The sequence below is a fragment of the Medicago truncatula genome, chromosome 4 (genome assembly GCF_003473485.1).
Source record: "Medicago truncatula cultivar Jemalong A17 chromosome 4, MtrunA17r5.0-ANR, whole genome shotgun sequence".
Lineage (NCBI taxonomy): Eukaryota > Viridiplantae > Streptophyta > Magnoliopsida > Fabales > Fabaceae > Medicago > Medicago truncatula.
The window spans coordinates 47,085,512-47,108,019 of NC_053045.1; the positions used below are offsets into that span (position 1 = coordinate 47,085,512).

Below are 22,508 nucleotides of genomic sequence, written 5' to 3' on the forward strand. Positions count from 1 at the left end.
GTCCTTATAAATGTCATCTTTTCGTTCTAGTCTCTCTAAAAAATTTCTTCGATTATTAGTCCCAAAAAATTGGACATCTTCACTTTTGATCCCCCTTTAAAGTAAACTCATTTGTAGGATTCATATTATTTAATAAAATTTTACAGAAAAATGTATAATATTATATGAATTTTTATATTATTGGTGGTTAAAATTCATATTTAATTTATGTTTTGTTAAAAAAATATATATATTTATTTTTGGGAAAGATTTTTACAATATTCTACACATTTCTGCACAATTTCATTAAAAAATACAAAACTTTAACTTATAAATAGGGATCAAAAATAATGATTGAAAATTTTACAGAAACTAAAAGTTGAAAAAAAAAATTAGAGGGATTAAAACGAAAAATTAGTATATTTATATTTAACATTTTTTTAAATAAAATCCTTTTGAGCTATGTTTGCGAAGCCCATGGGCTGGTAACACCCACCTAAGTAAGTTGGCGGCTCCCGGTTGTTCTATTTCAGTTGCGTCTGTCTTCCCTCTACAACCCACGTTTTAAACAAAAATCTCAGTCTTGTTTTTCCGATTTAAAACATCAACATGGCTAAACCCAAGCAACACAAGAAACCACCACAGAAGAAGCCACAAAACCCACAAGTATGTACTCTTCACCTTTTTCAAATTTCGTTAAGTTTTTTTATTTTATTTATTATTATCTATCTGCATTCAATCTTCAGTGATTATAAATTATTTCTATAGCATAGGATAAAATAAATTTTAATTATTTTTGTATAAGCTATAAGCCGTTTTCAAAAACTGTCTTGCAGAACATGTTATAAATTGTTTTCATAAGTTCTCTCTGACAGTCTCGCAAAACTTACTTCAGTATATAAGCTAAAATAAGTCAATCTATTCAAAATGCCATGATTGATAGTATTAAGATATCTAATTGTATCTGGTATTAATGTAAAAGATTTGAAAATTAAGAATGATGATACCTTCTATATCAATTTTGTAAGTAACAAACACAATTTTAAGTTTTGTAATGCTTAGAGGAATGATGAATGTAGTTTGTATAATCAGCCATTTGTGATCGGTCATTTAATTTGTGACAGAACAAGAAGCAGGGAAAACAGGATGATCCTTCTCAATTTCGGAGTCAGGTGGATGCTCTAGGCCTTCGCATTGTCGAAGTGACAGCAGACGGTAATTGTTTCTTCAGGTCTGCTTTAATGCTTAACATCCATCGGCAATTACTATTATTTGTATCATGTCTAGTAGTAGAGTATCATTCTTCAGCAAATAGTCATGTTCCATCAATCCATTGCATATCAGTTATTAATTTAGATTTAGATCTCTATACCCTACCCATTTTCCCTTCTCGCATGAGTGAGTCACAGTGAACTTCGTGTTTACAGTATAACGAGTCAGTTGTGTGAAAATCATCATTTTATAGTTTTAACATATGTATTATTGTATTGTTATCCAGAGCCCTTGCTGATCAGTTGGAAGGTAATGAGGAGGAACATCAAAAGTACCGCAGCATGGTGGTGAAACACATATTGGTATGATGTTTTGGACTCATGGAATGGAATTATTTGCACAATTATACGTCATTAATCAATTGGCCCCTCTTATCTTTAAATGTTCTGATCATGAAAGTAAAAAAAAAAAAAAAAAAACATTATGGCCATAAACTTAGTTAAATCTGTAGTTCTTATTGATGTAAATCTGTAGGAAGAAAATTGATTGGGGCAATCAAATGATTATAATGTTCAGGACCTTTACCTACTTAATCGACTGTATATTGATAGTTAACCTATTAAATATAAGGAGAGGTTGCATAACAACAGAAAATAGATGCTCAGTCATAAGGGTTTCTGATTGCCTACATACTCTAATATTTACTATGATATTCTTATACATAACCATTGGTTGAGTCTGTTCACTTTTTTGAATATGCAAACTGGACAGATTTTGCTAGATGTACACGTTTCAATTATTATGCAAGCTTTCCATACTAGTTTCCCTCTTTTTTTATCGGAAAACTCTTGTACATAAATGGTCATGACTCATGAAATTGTGATTAACATTTAACAGGACAACCGGGAGATGTTTGAGCCCTTTATTGAAGATGAAGTCCCATTTGATGATTATTGCCAGACCATGGAAAATGATGGTACTTGGGCTGGAAATATGGAATTGCAGGCAGCTTCTCTTGTAACACATAGTAACATATGCATCCATCGGGTGAGTAGTCGTTGAACATATTTAATTCCTCCCCCTTATATTCTCATGTCACATCTTTTTATATGATACACTGTTGATTGATTAGATTATTCCTACTTTCACCTGAATGAAGATTGTGGTGTGCCATAGTGGAGATATTTAAGTAGCATATCATCTTTGTCCCATAAATTTTGTTTTGTTTTTTAAATTTGTGTGCTTCATCATGAATTTGAAGATTGAAGACACGTGAGTGTACTTGTCCAAGTGCTTCTAACTGAGATTCACATGCTTACTGGTTTTCCTATGCAGAACATGTTTCCTCGGTGGTACATAAGAAATTTCGATGATTCTCAAGTTCACATGGTCCATTTGTAAGTACTGTGGAGTCTATTGTTATTATGAGTGTAGTTATGCCTAAGTATTTTACTTACCTCCGGTATCCTAAGACCTTCAATAGTGTGAAATTTCACATATTTATTTTTTTAGGCTGAGCATTATATTGATTTTTTCGATATGCTAAATCTATGACTGAACAAGCAAATAATCCTTCATATCTTCAACTTGCTGCGACACTCTAAGTCTTCATTTTATGATTTGGAGACCTATGCTTTCGAATGCAGTATTCTATTAATAAAAGCAATACAATAGAATCACAGAGAGTACTAGAATAATAGTCTACGTTGTTTATTCTGATATGAAGTGTGGTAAACGATAATTAAATTTTGTCTAGGAAGCTGTTATTAGCTGATATAATTTAGTTAGTTTATTTTGACGGAATGTTGATGAAATCAATGAGCAGACATTCCTTCATTATTATTCATAAACAGAAAACTTTGTTAATGATTATTCCTAGTTTCAGATCATATTGTTTATTAATCTTCAGATAAATAAGGTTAGAATAGTGGAAAATAATAATGAATGTTGCATTGTTATTCTAAATGACAATTATTATGAGTCGGAGGGAGTAATCCACAATTCTTTAAAATTCAAGGGATGGAAACTAGTAACATTGTTCTAAATGCAATAGACCTGTTTGTACATATATATATATATATATATATATATATATATATATATATATATATATATATATATATATAAGATATTTAAGGTGTGCATATCAATCGCTTCTATAGAAAACCAGTTCAGAATAATTGTCTTGATCTTGCATATGAATTTTGATGCTTTATTTGGGTATGTTATTTTTCTAGGTCTTATCATGATGGGGAGCATTATAATAGTGTGCGGTTAAAGGATGATCCTTGCGATGGACCTGCAAGGTCAATTGTAATTAAGGTTCGTATTGGTATTTGTTTCCTAATTCTCAAATTAATGTTAAGAGTTAAGACTCAAGAGTTGTAGCTATTTCCTGATTAATTCTAGTTTTTAAAAGGCGGATGCCGATCTTTCAGCGCCATCTCATCTACCGAAAGATAGGGCCAGCAAACCGTATGCTCAAGCTGGTATGAAAACTTTTCAGCCCGGGTTAGTAAAGGTGGTTATGGCTGGAAGTGGATGTGAAAACAGAGAAAAAGTGGAACAGGTGCAATATATGTGCATGCCTCTCTGTTTGTGTGCTTCTTGTCTTGCGTGAATATTAACAACTTGACATATAATTCCTTGTTGCAGATTCTAAAGCAGGTAAATGGAGATGTTGATGCTGCAATAGAGTTTCTAATAGCAGAACAAGGAGCAGAAGAATGCTCTTCAAATTCTGAATGCATTCCTAGTCAGGCTAGTACTACTGGTAATGTCTATTGTCTAGTCATCGCAATTTTCACTTTCTGAACTGTCCATAATTGGTAATTTGTTACTGTGTAGCATATTATATCTTTGTATGATTCATTCATGTTTATCATGTTTCTTCATTATATTCTAACTCTTATCTCGAATTCCTGGGATCTTCAGGTTGCGATGAAAATGAGAGTCATGAGAAGCACAAAGAAAACATGGTAGAGGAGAGCAGTCACAGCACTAATGATGAAGTGAGCAACAGCTCCACAAAAGCCAATGATAATATCACATTGCAACAAAATGACAAGGTTCTTTTTATTTTCCCTTCTATTTTAGGTTTGTTGGTGTTTAGTTGCCTTTGGGTTGGGGAGGTGATTTAAAATAAATATGTTGTTCACAAACATTTCTAATATTATGATCTCCTTTGGCATTTTTGTTTGTTTTTCTTGCTTCTCCTTCTATCGGGGTTAACCACAGAAGATTCCAAGAAACAGAGTCTGCCCGTGCGGTTCAAAAAAGAAATACAAAGCTTGTTGTGGAACTTCGTCGGGGAAACAATCTGCTAAGTTTCTAGTGTATGCATCTTAGACTTTTATCTTTTGTAGTCCTGTTTTAATTTCAACTATTCAGATAATGTCTGCCGAGTGTTCACAATTATTTTCCAGGGAACTGTCACGATGTTCACTAACTTTTTTTTTTTTTTCTTTTTAACCAAATGTTCTTTAACTTTGTTGATTCTTGACATGGTTTTATATTCTTTTCTTGCATCAGTAACCAAGCCGCTGACTCCAGAAGGAACAAAAAAGATACGAAGAAAGGGATTTCTGCAAAAGCTGGAGTATCTTGTGAATATGACTCAGTGACACGTGATATGGGTGCACTTTGTATCTAATATGATAACAAATGTAAGATGCCTTGTATTATTGTTTACAGCAACTTTTTCTTTACTTCATGAAAGTGATGCGATTTATGGGTTTTTATCTCTGAAGAAAATTTTGTGCTCCCCAAGACGAGCGAAACTGCTGACAGGTCAGTGTATTTCTACTGATCTGCTTGTTTGCTATAATAATATAGCATATAAGGAGGGATCTACCATTTTTTATGTTGTCATTACCAATAGATGTGTGCTGTGATAATTCATGTCTGTTTCTGTTGAAAATTTTGAATTCTTACCTGATTATATCTGTAATTGAGCTATTCACAGTATAAAAATCCTCATTCTTTCATCGGTATTTTAGTTTAGTTCATGTATATTGCGAATACCAATGGTGTCAATTTTTTGAATATTCACAAGATATAAAGCATAGCTTTCAGGTCCAACATGGCACGATTGGTTTGCGTCAAAAAGAAAAGGAAAAAAAAAATGACACCATTGGTATTGAAGTTGAACTAATTGGCTACCAAGATGCTAAGGGTTATAACTATTACACTTAAGGTTTTAAAATGTGGTAACAATTGCGCTGGCAACACGACTTTTGATATTGCGGGGGATTGTGGTTGAATGTGACTGATGTGGCTTCAGTCACTGTCATTCTACAGATGCCCGGACATAAAAACCTTGATGTCAAAGCTCACATTGCGGACCTTTTTAAAAACCATGATTAAGATGTTAGAATAAACTATCAATTAGTTTCTATAGTATCACTCTCTCTTCAATTTAGTGTATATAAAATTTCTCACTTTAGTCCCTGCTATTAAGATGCTAGGGACCAACATGACTGATTTTTATATACTTTAGGGATTAAATTGACGGATTTCATATGCTTTAGGGACTACTACTTATATTTATAGATTTTAGGGACTAAATTGATGGTTTATTCAAGATTTTATGGCGCCTTCTATGTGATTCTAGGTTTAGTTTCAATATAGTAGGGTAAATATGCATCTTATGCTTTTATGGGACACAATTGTATGAGTTACTCCAAATAGGGGATTGTATTCTTGATATGTAGCTTACTTTGTGTAAAACATGTTTACTTTGTGCAGAAGCAAAATTGCAAACTGGGAAAGGATATACAGAAGGAGAGATAATGATGTTAAATTATTTGAAATTTGTATTGCTAAAGTAAGATACTTTTGGGAAGAATGTGCAAATCTTGATTGTATATATTTTTTCTCATGGGAGATCTTGAATAAGAAACCAGTTTTAACAGAAATATAGGAGCAAAGAAAATATCAATGATTCATAGTCAAAATGGTCCCAAAGGGAATTTTAAAGAGCTCAAAAATCCAAAATAATCATTAATTTACCTAAACAAATGGTAGTGATTCGAAACAAAGGAATCCAGACTCTGGTCATAGACTGCCTGCAGTTATGCAATCCATGACTCTCCGGTTGAGACTGAACGAGATAGAACATTTCAATCTCAATCAGACAATCATGAATCTTTGACTGCGTGACTGCCTGCAGTTTGTGGTTGCACAAAACCCAATCCGGAACAATGTTAATATGAATGATGGTATAACTACAGTTGTTGAAGTAATGAAAAATTTAACACTTCAATTGATTCTCATTTATTAGTTCATTATGAATTTCTATGGTAGTAAAAAAGAAACTTTTATTTTGGTCTATTATTGTTTGTAGTTAATAGTTGTTTTCTTAAAACAATATTTTGTGTTTAGAAACTTAAAATTGTTTGATTGTCTGCTTTTAGTATTATTTTGAAAACTTGGTTTGCTTCGAACTATAACTTTTACTACCTACTACCACTGCTGTTGTTGCTGTGATCATCTTCCACCACCAGCTGTTGTCACCGTAGCTTGTTGCAACTGTCATCACTACTTTTGCCACCACTACAAGTCTACAACCTTCATTACCATTTCCATTATTGCCACTTATATACCTTTGTCAATGTTACTATCACTATCACCAATGTCATCACTCTTCACCATCACAATGTTAAAATATATTGAAAGTTTGTTCCTAGAAAACAAATTTATAAAATTTTGTTGTCAATATTTTAATTTTGAAAATTAACCCTAAGAAACAATTCCATGAGATTAATATAAAAACTAAAGAATATAATCAAATGAATGTTTAGTTAAAAAGGGTAAATATGTTTTTAGTCTTCTCCTCTGAAAAAATGTTTAAGTTCCTCTGAATACCAATTTTCAGTTTTACGTTTGGTATTCTAAATGATTTTTTTATGACATATCATTTACAAGACTATAAAATATCATTAATTTAACTATTCTTTAATTTGAAATTTTAGATAAATTGATAATGATTAAATAGTTAATTTAGAGGGACTAATAGTAGTTTGAAACATTTCCTAAAAAAATAGTTTTAAATACGAAACACGAACTTTTATAAACAAAGTAGAGATTAAAATTGAAAACAGAATTTAGAGGGACAAAAATCGAAGTAAAATTTTGAAGACTATGTTGCAGACTATTGATGATAATAGCAGTGTGCAAAGGGTCTTGCTAACAATGCACTAAATGCATCATTTTCAAGACAAAGTTTCAAAAATAGAAATAATCGGTGAATTTCAACTATTTAAAGAAAACTAGTTCCAATGCAAATAGGGCACTTATTAAAGATTCAAAAATAAAAATAATTGATAAATTTTATGAAATAAAAATCACTTTTTAAAGTTTCAATGCACTAAATACATCATTTTTAAGACAAAGTTTCTTCTTTAGACTTCTTACTTGTTACTATCATTTCCCTTGTGCAAATAGGGAATGGTAATCATGTACTCCCTCCGTCCCTAATTATAAGATCCTTTTAAGAATTTTTTTTGTTCCTTTTTATAAGACTCCTTTGTTATTTCCAACTACATTAATTATTTCTTTACATACATGCCCCTATTTATTATACATCTTTTTCTTCAATCAGCAATAAGTAGCATACGGAAAACATAAACTAACTCTCTCTCTTAAGGATAAAATTGTAAAAACAATAGTGATTACAAACAACTTTAATACAAATATCCGCTTTCTTAATTCCCGTGATTTTAGCAAAAAGGTCTTATAATTAGAGACGGAGGGAGTATCTTTTTCAAATGATAAAAGGACCGGTATAAAAGTTTGTGATCTAATTCCTAAACCTGCCTCTAATGCAATCTATCTCCCTTGATGAATCACTCAAGCTTGTTGATACTATCATTAATCATTCTTGAACCCTTCCTCATGTTTTTATCCATATGTATCTTGCTATAGCCTCATATATTCAGGCCATTGGAATTGACTTTATTCTTTGTTTGGTCTCTCTATAAACCTATCCAACTTTGACTCTCTATTGTCTCTATATGTGAAAGAAGTTGGAGTCCACAAGTACTTGATGCAATTGTTCATATTCTCTTGAGGGTTTGGAAATGCAGAAACAGTTGAAGTTTCATAACACCATACCAAAGTTTTACCAATATTTAACATATGTCAAGATTCTTCTTATTCATCACTCAGCTCATCACTTTAACGAACACATATTTTCATCTATGCAGGAACTTGTAATTCTCAAGCATTTCAATATGCAGCGTCGTACTGAAATATTACACACCCTTTAGAAGCATTTACAAGACTAATAAAGTATTATACACCCAGTTTTTGGTTCTAGTCCGTGTCATTTAGGATTAATTAGGCAAAGACATTTTTTATAAAATAAGCATAGACCTAATAGACCAATAATATAAAAATAATTTGAAAGTAACATTGCATAATATATATTCCTTAAAAAAAAATATGTAGGGGTTGAAGCTCCAACTTTGAACACTCCATTTATTCTTCTTAAGAGAATATATGGTACATTACAACAAGAAAACATAACTAAAAGTCGTTGTTACATTAAATTAAAGAGTTATAATATGAAATATTTGTTGTTCCTCTGAGCTTAACTCACTTAATAGGTACATTGTATAATATATGCAGAGATTAATATTCGAATATCTGACACCCCAATTATTCTCTTTAAAAATTTCTAACCATTAAATTATGAAACATTCATTCTTCCTTTGTCAATATTTGTAGTCTTAAAGGATCTTCAGGATTGTGCCTATCTAGTATCTAGTCTAGGCTGAATTTGCGATTCTAGCTTCGTCTTATTTGTCAAAACTGGGTTCTTGCTTGGTCTAGATAGAAATTGAAAAGCATAGGGTATATCTATCTATCTATATAATTAGCATAAAACAAATAAGTGCAACTCTGATCTTCTTCTCTTTTTGACTCAAGTGCAACTCGTTCATCAAACTGGTTGCAACAGAATGGCATAAAAATCAATTTTTGTAAAAAAAAAAATAGAAGAAAAAGAAAGAGAAAATTGAGGAAAGTAAAAATTATTATTAATTAAAGTGGGTGCAATGACTATTTTATAATCGTTTCACATGAAATTGAAATTTTGTCTCTTAAAATTATAAGATCAAATTCTCACTATTTAACTGACACCATATGGTTACACAAAATCAAATACTAGTGTAACTGATTTTAAAAATTTCTAAAATGAAACTTTTATCAATACCACAGTATTTCCATTCCAAAAAACAAAAACTAGAGTAATTCAAACACGCAATGAATATTGGAAAATGAAAATGGTAGGTGACTTTAAGACTGAAGAGTTTGTGTTGAAGTCACTTGCTCCAAAAACAGAAATAAAATTGCAAGACAAAGTCCAACCACATTAACAAACATCGAACCAAAATTGGAATGAACCTTGTTCAACATATTAACCAAATCAGGACTTTGCTTGCTTTGAGAAAAGTTGATTTTAGTTTCCATTTACCTTTTACGTGTGCTCACCATCCACAAGTAGTGTATGATTACTTGATAAGACACGGCAGGTAACCTGGGTTAAATTTTACGAGGAGAATTAAACAGTGTTGGAGCCTTAGCTGGAATTGGTGTGAAATTGAAGAGTAAACATCAAATCTTAAGATTTTGAACGGATTTGTGAATTGAAATATTAGCACCAACTATTGGTGTTTATATACTAGACTAGACTAGCTCCTCGAGCTTAACTCAGTTGATATGGACAATGCATAATATAAGTAAGGTTCGGAGTTCAAACTCCAGCCACAAAAAAAAAAGAAGAGAGTAGACTAGACTAGAAGTGGATTTTAAGGGTATGCCTTTAGGGTGTATTCAATTTTGTAAACAAGGTGAAAGCATATAACCGTTTTTGGTATCCAATTTTATGAACAGGGTGAAAGCATATAACGGTACTACCAACCATTCGGCTTTTGTTTAAATGGCCATTTTAAGTACCCAATTTTGTGAACATAGTGAAAACATATAACGACACCACCATTCGACTGGGCGTGGTTAAGTAGCACTTTTTAGTACATGTGAAAATGAAAAGAAAATTTATTTACTTTTAATCTTGTGCATGTCTCTTCCCGTATTTTTGCCCATGTTTTCTGTGCCTCTGTTCTTATCCGCTTTCATTAGTTTTTTGTGTTACTTGACTCGGCCGAGTTGGTTCCTCCTTCCCCAAGTTTCACCTAACTGAGTTGGTTCCTCCTTGAATGGTTGTGAATTGGTTCCTCCTTGAATGGTTGTGATGTCCCTCTATAAATAGAAGACTTTGCATAACTCATTCTACACATCAAAGAAATTCTCTTAGTTTTTTTAGAATTCTTGCTCTTTTCCCCCTCGCTAATTTTAAATATTGAAGCAGTTATTTCTTGCTCTACACATCAGTCTTACGAACATAATTTGGAAAATGTCAAAGAACATCTTAAAGAAAACGATATAGTTCACAATTCAGCCGATACTGCACAAATATCATTTTATTGTGTTTACCTTAAAAAGGGCACATTATAGTGTTTCCTGTTGAGATCTAGCAACTTCAACCAGCATGGCCATAAACAGTATTGTCTCTATTTGGTGGTCTCATATTAGTCATTCAGTCCCATAGAAATGCTCCATCTTTCCTCGTGCTAGCTAGGGGTGGACAAACATTTTGTTACTGCTCGAAACCGAGCTACCCAACCCACTCAAAACCGAAACGGGTGGTTAAAACGGGTTGTGCGGGTCAAATAGGCAAAACAATTGGTTTGAAATGGTTAACACAGGCTCGGTAAGTTGAAAATCAATCTTTCCAATTTGTATTCTTTTCTTTTCATTCTCAACCCAAATTCTGGATGTGTGAAGTTTTTTTTTTTTAATTAAATCTTGTTTAAAGCTAAATCGATGTTATCCATCCGAATCATTGTGTAAACCGTTAATCTGAAACAGCTTAAACCGAACTACATATATGGTCGAAAACGGGCTGTGATATTGCAACTGTCGGTTGAGTCGGTTCCGACTTTTGGGACCTACTTCCGGTCCAAACCGACCGTTGTCCAGCCCTAGTGCTAGCTAGGTTCATGGTTTCAGAAATGTCAAATAAATACAAACATTAATTGATTATAAACTTCTTTTGTATTGAGAGACATTATTTTCATTTGCCTTTATAGGAAAAGAACTTTGCGTAACTAACCGGTCGGTCCTCGTTACCCAAAAGAAAAATAAAAATAGATTGTGACTTTCCATAATAGACTATTGTCATTCTTTTTTTTTTTTTTTTTGAAGGAAGACTATTGTCATTCTAACAACAAAAAATTATCTCAAATTACATGGCATTTTATATCAAAGAATTATTAATACTTTTTTTACAAGAATTATTGATACTTATTTTTCAATTATGCATTTTTTGTTTATTATTTTTTTTCTAATTTTTTTTTTTCCAATTTTTTTTCTAGAATAATTTGATTTATATTTTCTATACTGTTGATGAAAGATATTTTTGTAACATAGTTCACAATTACTCTTTTTTATTTAATATTAATTATATTGAGAGAACAGAGGAAATAATAATAATAATAATAATAGTTGCAGCAGCAGCAGAAGAAACAAAAAAGGAGCAGGAGAAGGAGAATAAATAGTAAAATGCAATTCATTAATTTGATCAATTAAGCAGTAAAAAGTTTAAATATGTTGTAAAAGTAAAAACAAAAACTGATCATTGGGGACTAAAACGACTTCTGATGGAGAAATTGAAAAATAGTAAACAATTAAATTATATTAAATTAGTCTCTGACTTTGTAAGTCATTTTTTAATAGGTTCTAAACATTAAGAATATTTTAAAGATGTTTATGACTCTTTTGAGTTTTAGTCATATTAGTCCTTCAAAGATTACGATAGGTACTAAACTGAGAGTAAGTGGCTAAACTTAGGGACTAATTGGCGGTAATTAAGTTGGTAAAATATGATGATTGAATTGAAAGTAGGTAGTTAAATATAGGAACTAATGTAAGAGTTTAAAAGAGTTGAGGATTTTTTTGATATATTCATAAAATCATGGACTTAATTAAGAGTTTTTTTTACAAATTTGTTGGTTTATTCAATTAAAAAATCATTTGATAGGGGTTGGAGGTAGAGAAGAATACTTTTTGTTTGGGAGGAGGAGTGAGTGTTTTTGGTGCTTGCTAATGTTGCTTTGCACAATACTATTATAGACAAATGGATTTATAAACATGGCCTACCGATGGTTATTCTATCAAAAAGATTTATCATATTCTTACATCTACTTATCTTCTTAATACCGACACACATATTTGATTTGAAATAAAGTTATACCTACAGATAAGACCAATAACATCTAAGTTTTAATCTCAATCACAATCACAATTACCCATTTTGTATGACCTCAAGTTGTATTATCATAATTATAATAATCAATATTATATTATATCGTCAAATAAACAATTAATATTACAAAACCAAACATATATGACCCAAATTCTAACTAAAACAATTTTTTTTAGCAAACTTTACTTATTTTTTACCGAACATTGGGCGGGGCTTTTTTTCAAAGGAATCTAGGGTTAAAGATTAAAAAAGACATACAGCACTCATCAATTTTTTAAGAAAGAATATAGTACTATTTATCAAAAGTTATTTATTGAATAAAATTGAAGTAGACCCCATCAATAATTTACCAACCGTTCAAGAAATTCCATATATGGAAACACCCATCTTGAAGGGTAAAAAAAAGTGGTCTCGACCCAATTCATTGCTAGATGACTTTATTATAGATTTCCAATTTTTTTCACTTTAGGTAACAAGGTTGTCTTACTCTTTGCATTAATGCACCATGCATGCTATGTTGTTTTAGTTTTATGTTTTTTACTTTCTTTCTATATATTTGCCTTAAATTAACTTACTACGCTAAAACTAAAGAAAAATAAAAAGGGATATGGGAGAGAGAAAGAGAAAAGGAAAGAAGTGTCAAGAGAAAAGGAAAGAAGTGTCTCTGACGTTGCACTTGCAGTGTCTCATATATACAATGCAAATTAAAGGAAAAAGAAATCTAAGGTGAATGAAAGCTTTTTTAACCTAACACTAATATTCAAAGTCTCACTTTGTACTCCAATTTTTGTTCTCTTACTTCCTTTACGTAGAATCAAGGTCCATGGTATCAAATTTTTGGACCAACATTCATATTCTTCTTGCTAAAGTGCCTCTCATGATACGAGCCAATTTTGATATTCATTAGTTTACTCTCGTTTGATCGAACCGTACATATACATCTAAATAAAGTGAAATGCTACTTCTATGGTACATTAACAAATTAAATAGTTTTTGTACAGCTAATTCTCTAAGTAATAAATTAAGGAAAATGTGTACCCTAACTAAATTCTCTAAGTAATGAATTAAAGACTACCTATACCAAAAACATGTTAATTTTATACATGCATAATATAAATCCTCCTAAGAAAATCAATTTTATTAGAAGCAGGTATCATTTTGTCTCTCTTCTCTGCAAATAAGTTTTTTTTTTTTTTTTTTTAATATGAGAGGGTTAAAAATGAGAAAATCATAACTTGTATAGAATAGGCTCTTTTTTTTTTTTTTTTTTACAAATCTTGCATAGAAGAGTTACAATCCATATTCAAATTTGAAAAAAATTATATACTTTTTTTTAGGGTTAAATATGTTTTTGGTCCCTATAAATATGTCAACTTTTCATTTTAGTTCCTCTAAAATTTTCCTTCAACTTTTAGTCCCTATAAAATTTTCAATCTTCACTTTTGGTCCCTCTTTTAAAGTAAAACTCATATGTAGAATTCATATTTTTTAAATAATTTTCCATAAAAATTCAAAATATTATAAGAATTACTCTAAAAAAAATTTAGAATTTTTTAATAAAACATGAATTTTTATATTTTTTACGGTTAAAAATTCATATTTAATTTGTGTTTTGTTAAAAAAATTCTAATTTTTTTTAGGAAATTCTTTTAGAATATTTTACACATTTCTGCACAATTTCATTAAAAAATACAAAAATTAAATTTAAAATAGGGACCAAAAGTAGTGATTGAAAATTTTATAGGGACTAAAAGTTGAAAGAATATTTTAGAGGGACTAAAACGAAAAGTTGACATATTTCTAGGGACCAAAAACATATTTAACCCTTGAGTTACAATTTTTTTAGTTAGTTTTTCCCCCACAAAAACAAATGTTATGCATCTGTATCTGATCTCAATCATGAAAACTTTTATTTAAACGTTATAATTTGAAATACGGAGTTTAAATTTAGATTGTCGGATCATAATCGAATAAACGATCATCAACACATAAGAAGTATGAATTTACGAGTATATGGAGAAGTGGGATCCATCATTAGTCCTTAATTGTGAACAATTTTTTTAAAACATCAACCCAACATAGCCATATATGAAACCTTTTTCAAACTTAGAAGTAGGTATAGTTTTTTTTAGAGGAGAAGTAGGTATAGTTTTTTTTTTTTTTTTGAAAGAAGTAGGTATAGTTTTGTTAACATAGTTATCAAGCCATTGTCTTGTCTTCTTTTATTTTATTTTGTTTTTTCCATTTTGGTAGTATAACTAATAACTCAGTACAACGAACTTGTACTATCGAATTTATTTATAACTACTGAATCAGCCACACTTTTTTCTAAATATCTACGATGACGCTGGTGATGATCAAAGCATGCATGCTTTTAATTGTTTTTTAGCATTATTTACAGATCCATGTCATTCTAAAAAAAACAAATGCAGGTTGGATTATTAATTTAATGCTTAGTACAATATTATATTTGCAACCAACAAAAGATACTCCTAAACTAAATAATTTATCAATCAAATATAGGATCTGATTCATTAACAAGTCAGAATCATTCTTCCTCCCAAACTCACAAGTCTAGAACCGTTGAACCCAACCAAAAGCATACATGTACCAAAGAGACATAATTATTTTACACCCAAATTGTTGGTGTATGTATATGCAATGTTTTTAGTTTGTGTATTTTTTTTTTTGGGTTAATAGTGTTTTATTCTTTGTAATATGGATCATTTTTTGTTTTCCACCCCTTGATTTTTTTTTTTTAGTTTTCGTCCTTGTAATTTGAAGATTTTTTGTTTTGAATCTTCATGAATTTTGACCGTACAAAATCGATGATATAGTAGGGTGGTAAATCTAAATTTGCACAAATTAATAGGAGGGGTAAACCAAAATTTGATCAAATTACAAGGGACAAAAGTTGTTATCAAGGTCCAAAACAAAAAATCTTCAAATTACAAGGATAAAAACTATAAAAAAAAAAAATATATATATATATATATATAGAGCGGAAAACAAAAAATAACATATATTACAGAAGGTATAAATTACATAAGATAAATACGGAGAAACTTATAAAGTTTCAAGATGTTGAATGTATTTTTTAAAAAACAAAATTTCTTTTTAACTTCTTTTCAAGCATTTGTTAATATCTATGAATTAAAATTGAAAACCTGTTTTTGCTTTTAGTAGTAATTAACACTGTAATAAAGTACCCTACGTTTCTGTTCTCTCCTAGTAGAAGTTAATAAACTCTGACATGGAGGGTTAAAGAGATAATTCTCTCTTCACATTTATACCCTTTTGGTGACATCCTTTTTCTTTCTCTCACTCAATTTATCAGTGTCCTTTTGAAGCTTTAGACGAACAATGATAAGTCCCTCTCATCATAATGACTTTGTCTGACTGCTTTTAGTCTAGAGAACTGATTCAAAGGACACCGTTGATTGAGACTACTCATCACCATCTCATCATATTTCCAAGACCATCAGAAAATAAACCCATTTTGCATCTCTCATTTTTCCCTGCCTCCACTTTAAATATACTAATTTCATCCTTCATAAATAATTACTACTTGATTATTATTATTTTTCCATTATACTTTGGATAAATTTATGCAAGTTTAAATCTCAATTAAAACGATTATTTTATTTATCTCTCGACAAAACTCTAGATTATCAGACTATCTTACTATCGCAACCGAGGATTAAAACCAAAAAAAAGGAAAACTAGATTTGTATTAATCAAGTCTTGTAAAGAAGAAAGCTATGTAGCATCTTTTCTTTTACTAGTAAACAAAATTTTCAAGACCAATCCCAATCTAAAGAAAATAAGAAAGAAATTGACAACCATGTGTGTGAGTGATAGCAATAAATTTCCAAATTAAGAAAATGGATCATAAATACCAATAATACAGAAAGCAAGAAATCATAGTTATATAACAACACAGAAAATATAGTCAGAAACCATAATATCTAATTGTAGATATAGTGCATTTGTTAGTTTGACTCATCCAAACTAAGACTTAATGAGTTCTCAATTTAGAATTTTTGTTTTTCCTCTTGCTATCCCTTCTAAAATTGCATTCAAATTTTTATATGCTAATAAAATTGACAAAATAGGGGAAGATATTAGGGAAGAACTTAGCAAATATGATTATTTGAATGTAGAATGGTTAAATAGGGATCAAGAGGGTCTCATGAGATTGTGGAAGCCATTTATGTGCTGCCAAGCTTGAGAAGAAGAGGGTGGTCTAATTTGAGGTGGGAATCCTGATGATGCTGCAGCAGCAGTTGCTAAATAATGTGGCCCTGATTGCCATTGTTGTTGTTGATGATGATTGCTCGTTGATAACGAAAGATCACTTCCAACTCGGCTTCCATAGCTGCTGCTGGGAAACTACATTGAGCAAAAAATATGTACAAAATTATTGAATATGAAGTTGCAATCATGGTTTTAAATGGCGGTAGTAGTTGTGGTTACACTGTAAACCTTTATATTATTGGAAGACCGTAGAAAAATGTAGTTGATGAGGTTGAAATTGCGATTGTAATGCAGTTGTTGAGACTCAAATCCTTTATATTGTAGTTGTGGACTACAATTTAAAATCATGATTGCAGTATTAAACCTGGTTTTAAATCACTTCTTCCAACCGCGGCCGCAATATAAAGAATTTTGAAGTCTCAACAATCGTATTTGTCTATTTTTTGAAATATTGAGAATAACATAATTGCAATTGCGACCACAATTTCGAATCATGCTAATAATTATATTATTTAGAATCATGCTAATATTTATATTGACAATAAAAATGGGTGCTTCGTGATTTTTACTAATATCTGGTTAATGCATGAGGTAACACAAATAAAGAGGGTACCCACATGAATATTTGGGGGATGAGTATGTGCAAAACTTTGAAGCATTTGTGACTGATCTCTAAAAGGAGCATATCTATGCATTTCATTAGATGATGAAGAATGAAGGTGAGTTTGACTTAGCATCCTCAATGCTTCACTCTCTCCATGCAAATCCCTTCCATATGCTTCAATATTGTTTGGTCTATTATATGGTTTGGGGAGTATATTCACAAGCTGAATCAAATATCAACAAAGAGAAAAAAAAAATGTTTAAATATTAGGAAATTGAACAAATGTAAACATATATATATGAGTAAATAAATAAATACTTAATTATTTTAATTATTATTAAACCTTAGGCTTGTTTCCCCCATGCTGCAAATTAGATTGATCAGATGCATGATTTGCTTGAGTATTATTGATAGGCTTTGCACTTGAATTTCCCAAACTTAAATCCAAATTGTGATCACCAGCATTACTTGCTGGATCTGCTGCATATATATATAATGTGAGTAATAATAAAACTAATCAAACTTCTATTAGAAAAAAATTAATTAATTAATCATATAATATAATTTCATGAGTCTATAATCACAAAATATACCAGAATTATTAAGCTCGCTATCATATATGCTTGGATCAAAATTGGTGACGGCCTCTTTACCATTGCATTTTATTGCTGCTTTGTCATAAGCCCTATATAGTAAAAAATTTTATTTCATATATTTTATCAAAAAAATAAACCTAAAACTAATCCATGTTATACCAAAATAGACAACGTAAGCAAAGGTAGTACCTTGCAGCTTCAACCTCGGTGTCAAACAAGCCCAGATAAACGTACCTAGTAAATGAAAGTCATAATTAATTAATCATATCATAACAAAAAATTGATAATAAAAAAATATGACATACTTTTTTCCTAAAAATTGTCCCATTCTTGCCTCCCATCTTCCACATTTGTGCAATGTAACACCTCTATATTTAGAGCTTCCTCTTGGAAAACCAGTGCTTTGTCGACGAAGTACATGTACAAACTCTTCTTTTGTCAAATTAGTCATCTATTAAAATGCATTCAACCAAAAAAAAATTAATTCAATTCCAACAAAGAAAAATCAAAATTTTAATATAAGATCAATTTTTGAATTTTGATCATCACCTGCTTCAAGTCTTCTTCATAATCTTCAATATTAAAATTTATGTCAGCCTCAACTCCTCTAAACTTTATAGCTGCTCTATCATATGCACTACACAAAGTACACATATACTTGAATACAAACTTTTTCATCTACAATAAAAATCTCACATTCCCCATAAATGAAATTTAATTAAAATATATATGTATATATTATTTGACTCACCGAGCAGCTGCATGTGCTGTGTCAAATCCACCTATACAAATTTATCCAGACAAAACAATCTATTCAGTCACCAAAAAATCTTAACTCTTGTCTCTACCAAATCATATCCAGCCACAAAAGAAGCAAAAAAAATTTAACCAAAATAATACAACAATTATTCTAAATTATTTTTATGATATGATGATATGATACTTACCAAGATACACTTGTTTTCCACAATCCCTGCAATTATTAGAGACACAAAAAAGAATCAATTTTTTTTTAAGGTTTACATTTTTAAGGAAAGGAAAAAAAAAAAGTAAAAAATAAGAACTAACCATATATGTGATTCCCATCGACCTGTTCTTCTGTAAAAAGTAACTCCTCTATATTGTGAACTTCTTGACCTTGGTCCTCTTCTACTTTTCTTCATAGGTTGTGAAGAAGATGAAGAAGAAAGTTCTACTGATTTTCCACTTCCAAGTGTTTCTGATTGACAAAATTTCACACCTACCCAATGAGCACGAGGAAAACTAGAAGAAGATGAAGATGTTCCATTTCCACCACATGAAGATGCTACAACCATATCATCAGACTCTTGATCCATAGGAAAAAACTGTCTTGTCACAGGAAAATTTTCACTGTCTAAGGAATTTTCATTTTCTTCTTCTTGAGATACTGAGAAACCAAATATCTTACTGTTTCTTTTCTTCATCATCATCATCATCATGTCTTTGTTGCTATTGTCTTCTTCTGAATCTTCTTCTATTACTATAGCTGAAGAGCTTGAATTTGAAACAGATCCACCAACCCTTTTTGCTTTATCTTCATCTCCATCTATTGATGTCTTGAGTGAAGAACATCCTTCAGATTTTTCATCTTCTTTTCTCTTAAAAGGTGAACCATTAAGATCCCACATTTTTTTTTTGCAAAACTAGATGATAGTAATAATAATAACACAAAACTCTTTCATAAAAGAACCAAAACTTTGGTTCTTTGGTTTTGTGGTTTTGAAAGGTAAAAGAAGGTGATTTTGGTTGGTTAAGAATTTTGGGTTTTGTGTTGTTTGTTTGAAAGAGTAGTTGTCAAGTGAAAGAGGTTGAGTGTGATGATGGGAATTGAGAAGAAGAAAAAATCAAACCTAGGACCAGTGAAGAGGTAGGTGTTGCAAAAATGTAGTAAAAGATGTAATAAAGATCTTTGTTTTCTTCAACTGCCCAATACAGCATAGACGAGGCCAGTTTCAGCAATGTTAGCCGAAAGCATCTCAACTTCACCTTAACACCATTCACTCTCTCTCTCTCTCTCCCCAACCACTTTTATGTTGTTTTCTCTCTCTCCTGGTTTATTTTGGTGTGTAAATCGTTATCCTACGCGTGCAATTGTATAGATTAATCACTTGAGTCTTGTGAAACTCAAATGAACACAAACTCTTCAGAAGAATTTTAAAGTTGTTGCATGTCTAAGATTATATTCAAATTCAAAATCTTGACTAAGTTAAAAAAGACTAGTGTCATCGTTTTTAAGTCTCCCTTTTCAATTTCAATGACTCATCATAATTTCTTTCTTTTTTTCTCTCTCTAAATTGAATTGAATTGAATTCTCATCAAATATGTCCTTTTTTTTTTAATATTTCATTCATTCATACACTCAATTCACTTATTTGTTTTTTACTGCTTTCTTATAATGTTTTTGTTTCTATTTATTAGTAAGAGGGTCAGAGAGATAAATATATGAGTTGGGAAATTTTTTGGAAACAAAGTAAGAACCATCTCTTTCTTAGACAACTTTCCCACGTTAACCAAATCGAAAAGCTAGTATCTTGCTTGCAGATATGTGTTTGTGTCTTTTTTTCTTTCTTTTCTCTCTCTCTAATTACCTAGTAATGGATATAGACAGTGCAACGAATTCCAAAAGATAGGTAATTATAATCACTCAAAATTTAGCTTCTTCTAATCGTTAATCATTCTATGAATACTCTTACAAAAGCCACTTCTTTTAATTATTCACATCTCCGAGCATTTTTATCTTTTTGGGATTGTGACTACGTTTTACCATGTGGGGTATCTATGAGGGTCAAAAGAGGAAAATAATCAAGGGTGGTTAGGAGGGTATTTTCGGAAAAAGAGACAAGATAATTTTTTAATGTACATCTTTTACACACAATATAAAGACTAAGGCGTTAAGTCGAATAGAACTACAATGAATAACAAAACTCTCTTCGATCAAAAAATTTAACTTTATTGTATTTAGTTGAATTCGAACTCAAATCTCTAAATAAGTTGAAAGAGATTCATTATCATCTCATCTAAATGTTATTGAGTAGATAAGATATTTATTGATTCCTCTTAAAAAAGATTTATTGATTATTAGTTAAATACGCCATCCGTCTCAACTTAGATGTTCATTTTGAGTTTTACACGATTATTAAGAAAATGATTAGTTGTGTTTAATTTTGATGGTAAAATTTGTTTCATTTACTAAAATACACTTATTAATTATAGCTAGTAGAGTAGTTAAATGATTGAAATGAAATAAATAAAAATATATTGATGGAAAAGAATAATAAATGTTGTATTAATATTATAAAATGGACAAGTAAATTAATATAAAAAATAGTCACGAAGGACACCCTCTGGACATTATTATAAGAGAAATGATATTTGAACAATCATTTTTTGATAATTTTTGTGACAACTTTCTCTCTCATACTCACATTATTCTTCTACTTTCTCTTTCTATTGTTTTGGTTTTTGTGCCGCTACCTAAATTTCTTTGTATAATTTGGTTGTCCAATAAGTTGTCACAATAAATGGTTGTTCAAATAACATTGCTCTTATTATAATCAAGGGTAATATTAAATAGTGTCCTTGGAGCATTGGCTAAGAGAACAAAAATAAGAATATTGTATTGGGAAAGGGTGAAAAGTGATCTATTTAACTTTTTAAAAATTAAAATATTGTTCAATTCAATGTAAACATACTACTTTTGATTTCCTTAACAAGTGCTCTTAAAATACTTTTTAGCATAAACTTCATTCAATAAAATAATATATGTGATCTACAATAAAAACTATATACATAATTTATTAAACAAATCTTAAAAATAAATTTTTACTTATAATTGAAAGGTGTAATTAAGGACGAAGAGAATTGTGGTGTGAAAATTGCATAACTTATTTGTGACGCTGGATGAATTGTGTGGTGTGAACAAAAACAAAAAGATGAGAAAAGAAAAAGAGGGACCCATAGAGTTTTGGGTAATTTTGGGATAAGAAAAGGAAATGAGAATAATGGTAATAAAAGGAAAAACTTTCCAGAAAAGTCCAATCCAAGAGTACGGGAAGAGGGCCACCTTTGCCTCTTTAGTTCACCAAGCGACCAATACAATTGCTACGCTGTACCTCGTATTTATTCATCACTCTTTTTTACTATACCACTCTCCTAAATCTTGCGTGATCTCCACGCATTATTTCTTTGATTTTTTTTTGGGACGTTGGGTTTGGTTTTAAGAAAGAGAAGATGTTTGGGTATGTCAAAGTCGGCCAAGCTACTGTAGGTGAACTCTTTAGGTCTCCTACCGTAGGAGACTTGTTTTTTTTTCTTTTTTTGTAAAATGAGATTTTTTTTTTAAAATAGATATCAATCATTGAATATAGGATGAAGCTTTTGAATGACTGAGATTTCAGGTAATGTGATTCACTAGAATTCGATTTTTTAAACATACAGAATGATACATTTAATAAAGGATGTTTTTGACATTGTTGGAAAAATTATATGACCCAACATGTCAATTTTTTTCTTC

At 30.6% G+C, this 22,508-nt stretch overlaps 2 protein-coding genes across 7 annotated transcripts; one reads left to right on the forward strand and one right to left on the reverse strand.

Moving 5' to 3' along the window:
* Window positions 1–449: 449 nt before the first annotated feature.
* On the forward strand, window positions 450–6,107 carry LOC25493473 (OVARIAN TUMOR DOMAIN-containing deubiquitinating enzyme 7). Of its 5 annotated transcripts, XR_003011030.2 has the most exons (13): window positions 450–645; window positions 1,104–1,210; window positions 1,478–1,553; window positions 2,089–2,238; window positions 2,527–2,588; window positions 3,429–3,513; window positions 3,611–3,760; window positions 3,847–3,964; window positions 4,126–4,259; window positions 4,429–4,526; window positions 4,723–4,856; window positions 4,941–4,980; window positions 5,938–6,107. XR_003011030.2 is itself a non-coding variant. In XM_024781150.2 (12 exons), exons 1-11 carry the CDS (start codon window positions 589–591, stop codon window positions 4,841–4,843), a joined length of 1,158 nt encoding a protein of 385 aa, XP_024636918.1. In that variant the 5' UTR covers window positions 450–588; the 3' UTR covers window positions 4,844–4,856; window positions 5,938–6,107. The 5 variants fall into 5 exon arrangements, 4 of the variants coding, with proteins under 4 accessions (XP_024636918.1, XP_024636916.1, XP_013457430.1 ...); XM_024781150.2 differs by lacking the exon at window positions 4,941–4,980; XM_024781148.2 differs by lacking the exon at window positions 5,938–6,107 and having other exon boundaries at window positions 4,723–5,053.
* Window positions 6,108–16,393: 10,286 nt separating this feature from the next.
* LOC25493474 (floral homeotic protein APETALA 2) lies at window positions 16,394–20,027 on the reverse strand. Of its 2 annotated transcripts, none has more exons than XM_013601979.3 (10): window positions 19,043–20,027; window positions 18,922–18,947; window positions 18,726–18,756; window positions 18,524–18,611; window positions 18,280–18,425; window positions 18,164–18,208; window positions 17,972–18,063; window positions 17,722–17,855; window positions 17,392–17,601; window positions 16,394–16,909 (listed from the first exon to the last, which is right to left on the reverse strand). In XM_013601979.3, exons 1-10 carry the CDS (start codon window positions 19,621–19,623, stop codon window positions 16,697–16,699), a joined length of 1,566 nt encoding a protein of 521 aa, XP_013457433.1. In that variant the 5' UTR covers window positions 19,624–20,027; the 3' UTR covers window positions 16,394–16,696. The 2 variants fall into 2 exon arrangements, with proteins under 2 accessions (XP_013457433.1, XP_013457432.1); XM_013601978.3 differs by having other exon boundaries at window positions 17,722–17,858; window positions 19,043–20,026.
* Between the last annotated feature and the right edge of the window lie 2,481 nt (window positions 20,028–22,508).

What these genes read in the sequence shown, in the direction of transcription:
- LOC25493473 (XM_024781150.2), top strand. Translation starts at nt 589, where the DNA reads ATGGCTAAACCCAAGCAACACAAGAAACCACCACAGAAGAAGCCACAA. An exon ending in GTAACATATGCATCCATCGG is followed by an intron (nt 2,239 to 2,526) that starts GTGAGTAGTCGT and finishes TTTCCTATGCAG; the next exon opens with AACATGTTTCCTCGGTGGTA. An exon ending in CAATCTGCTAAGTTTCTAGT is followed by an intron (nt 4,527 to 4,722) that starts GTATGCATCTTA and finishes TTCTTGCATCAG; the next exon opens with TAACCAAGCCGCTGACTCCA.
- LOC25493474 (XM_013601978.3), bottom strand. Translation starts at nt 19,623, where the DNA reads ATGTGGGATCTTAATGGTTCACCTTTTAAGAGAAAAGAAGATGAAAAA. An exon ending in ACAGCACATGCAGCTGCTCG is followed by an intron (nt 18,612 to 18,725) that starts GTGAGTCAAATA and finishes TACTTTGTGTAG; the next exon opens with TGCATATGATAGAGCAGCTA. An exon ending in TAGCGAGCTTAATAATTCTG is followed by an intron (nt 17,859 to 17,971) that starts GTATATTTTGTG and finishes ATATATATGCAG; the next exon opens with CAGATCCAGCAAGTAATGCT.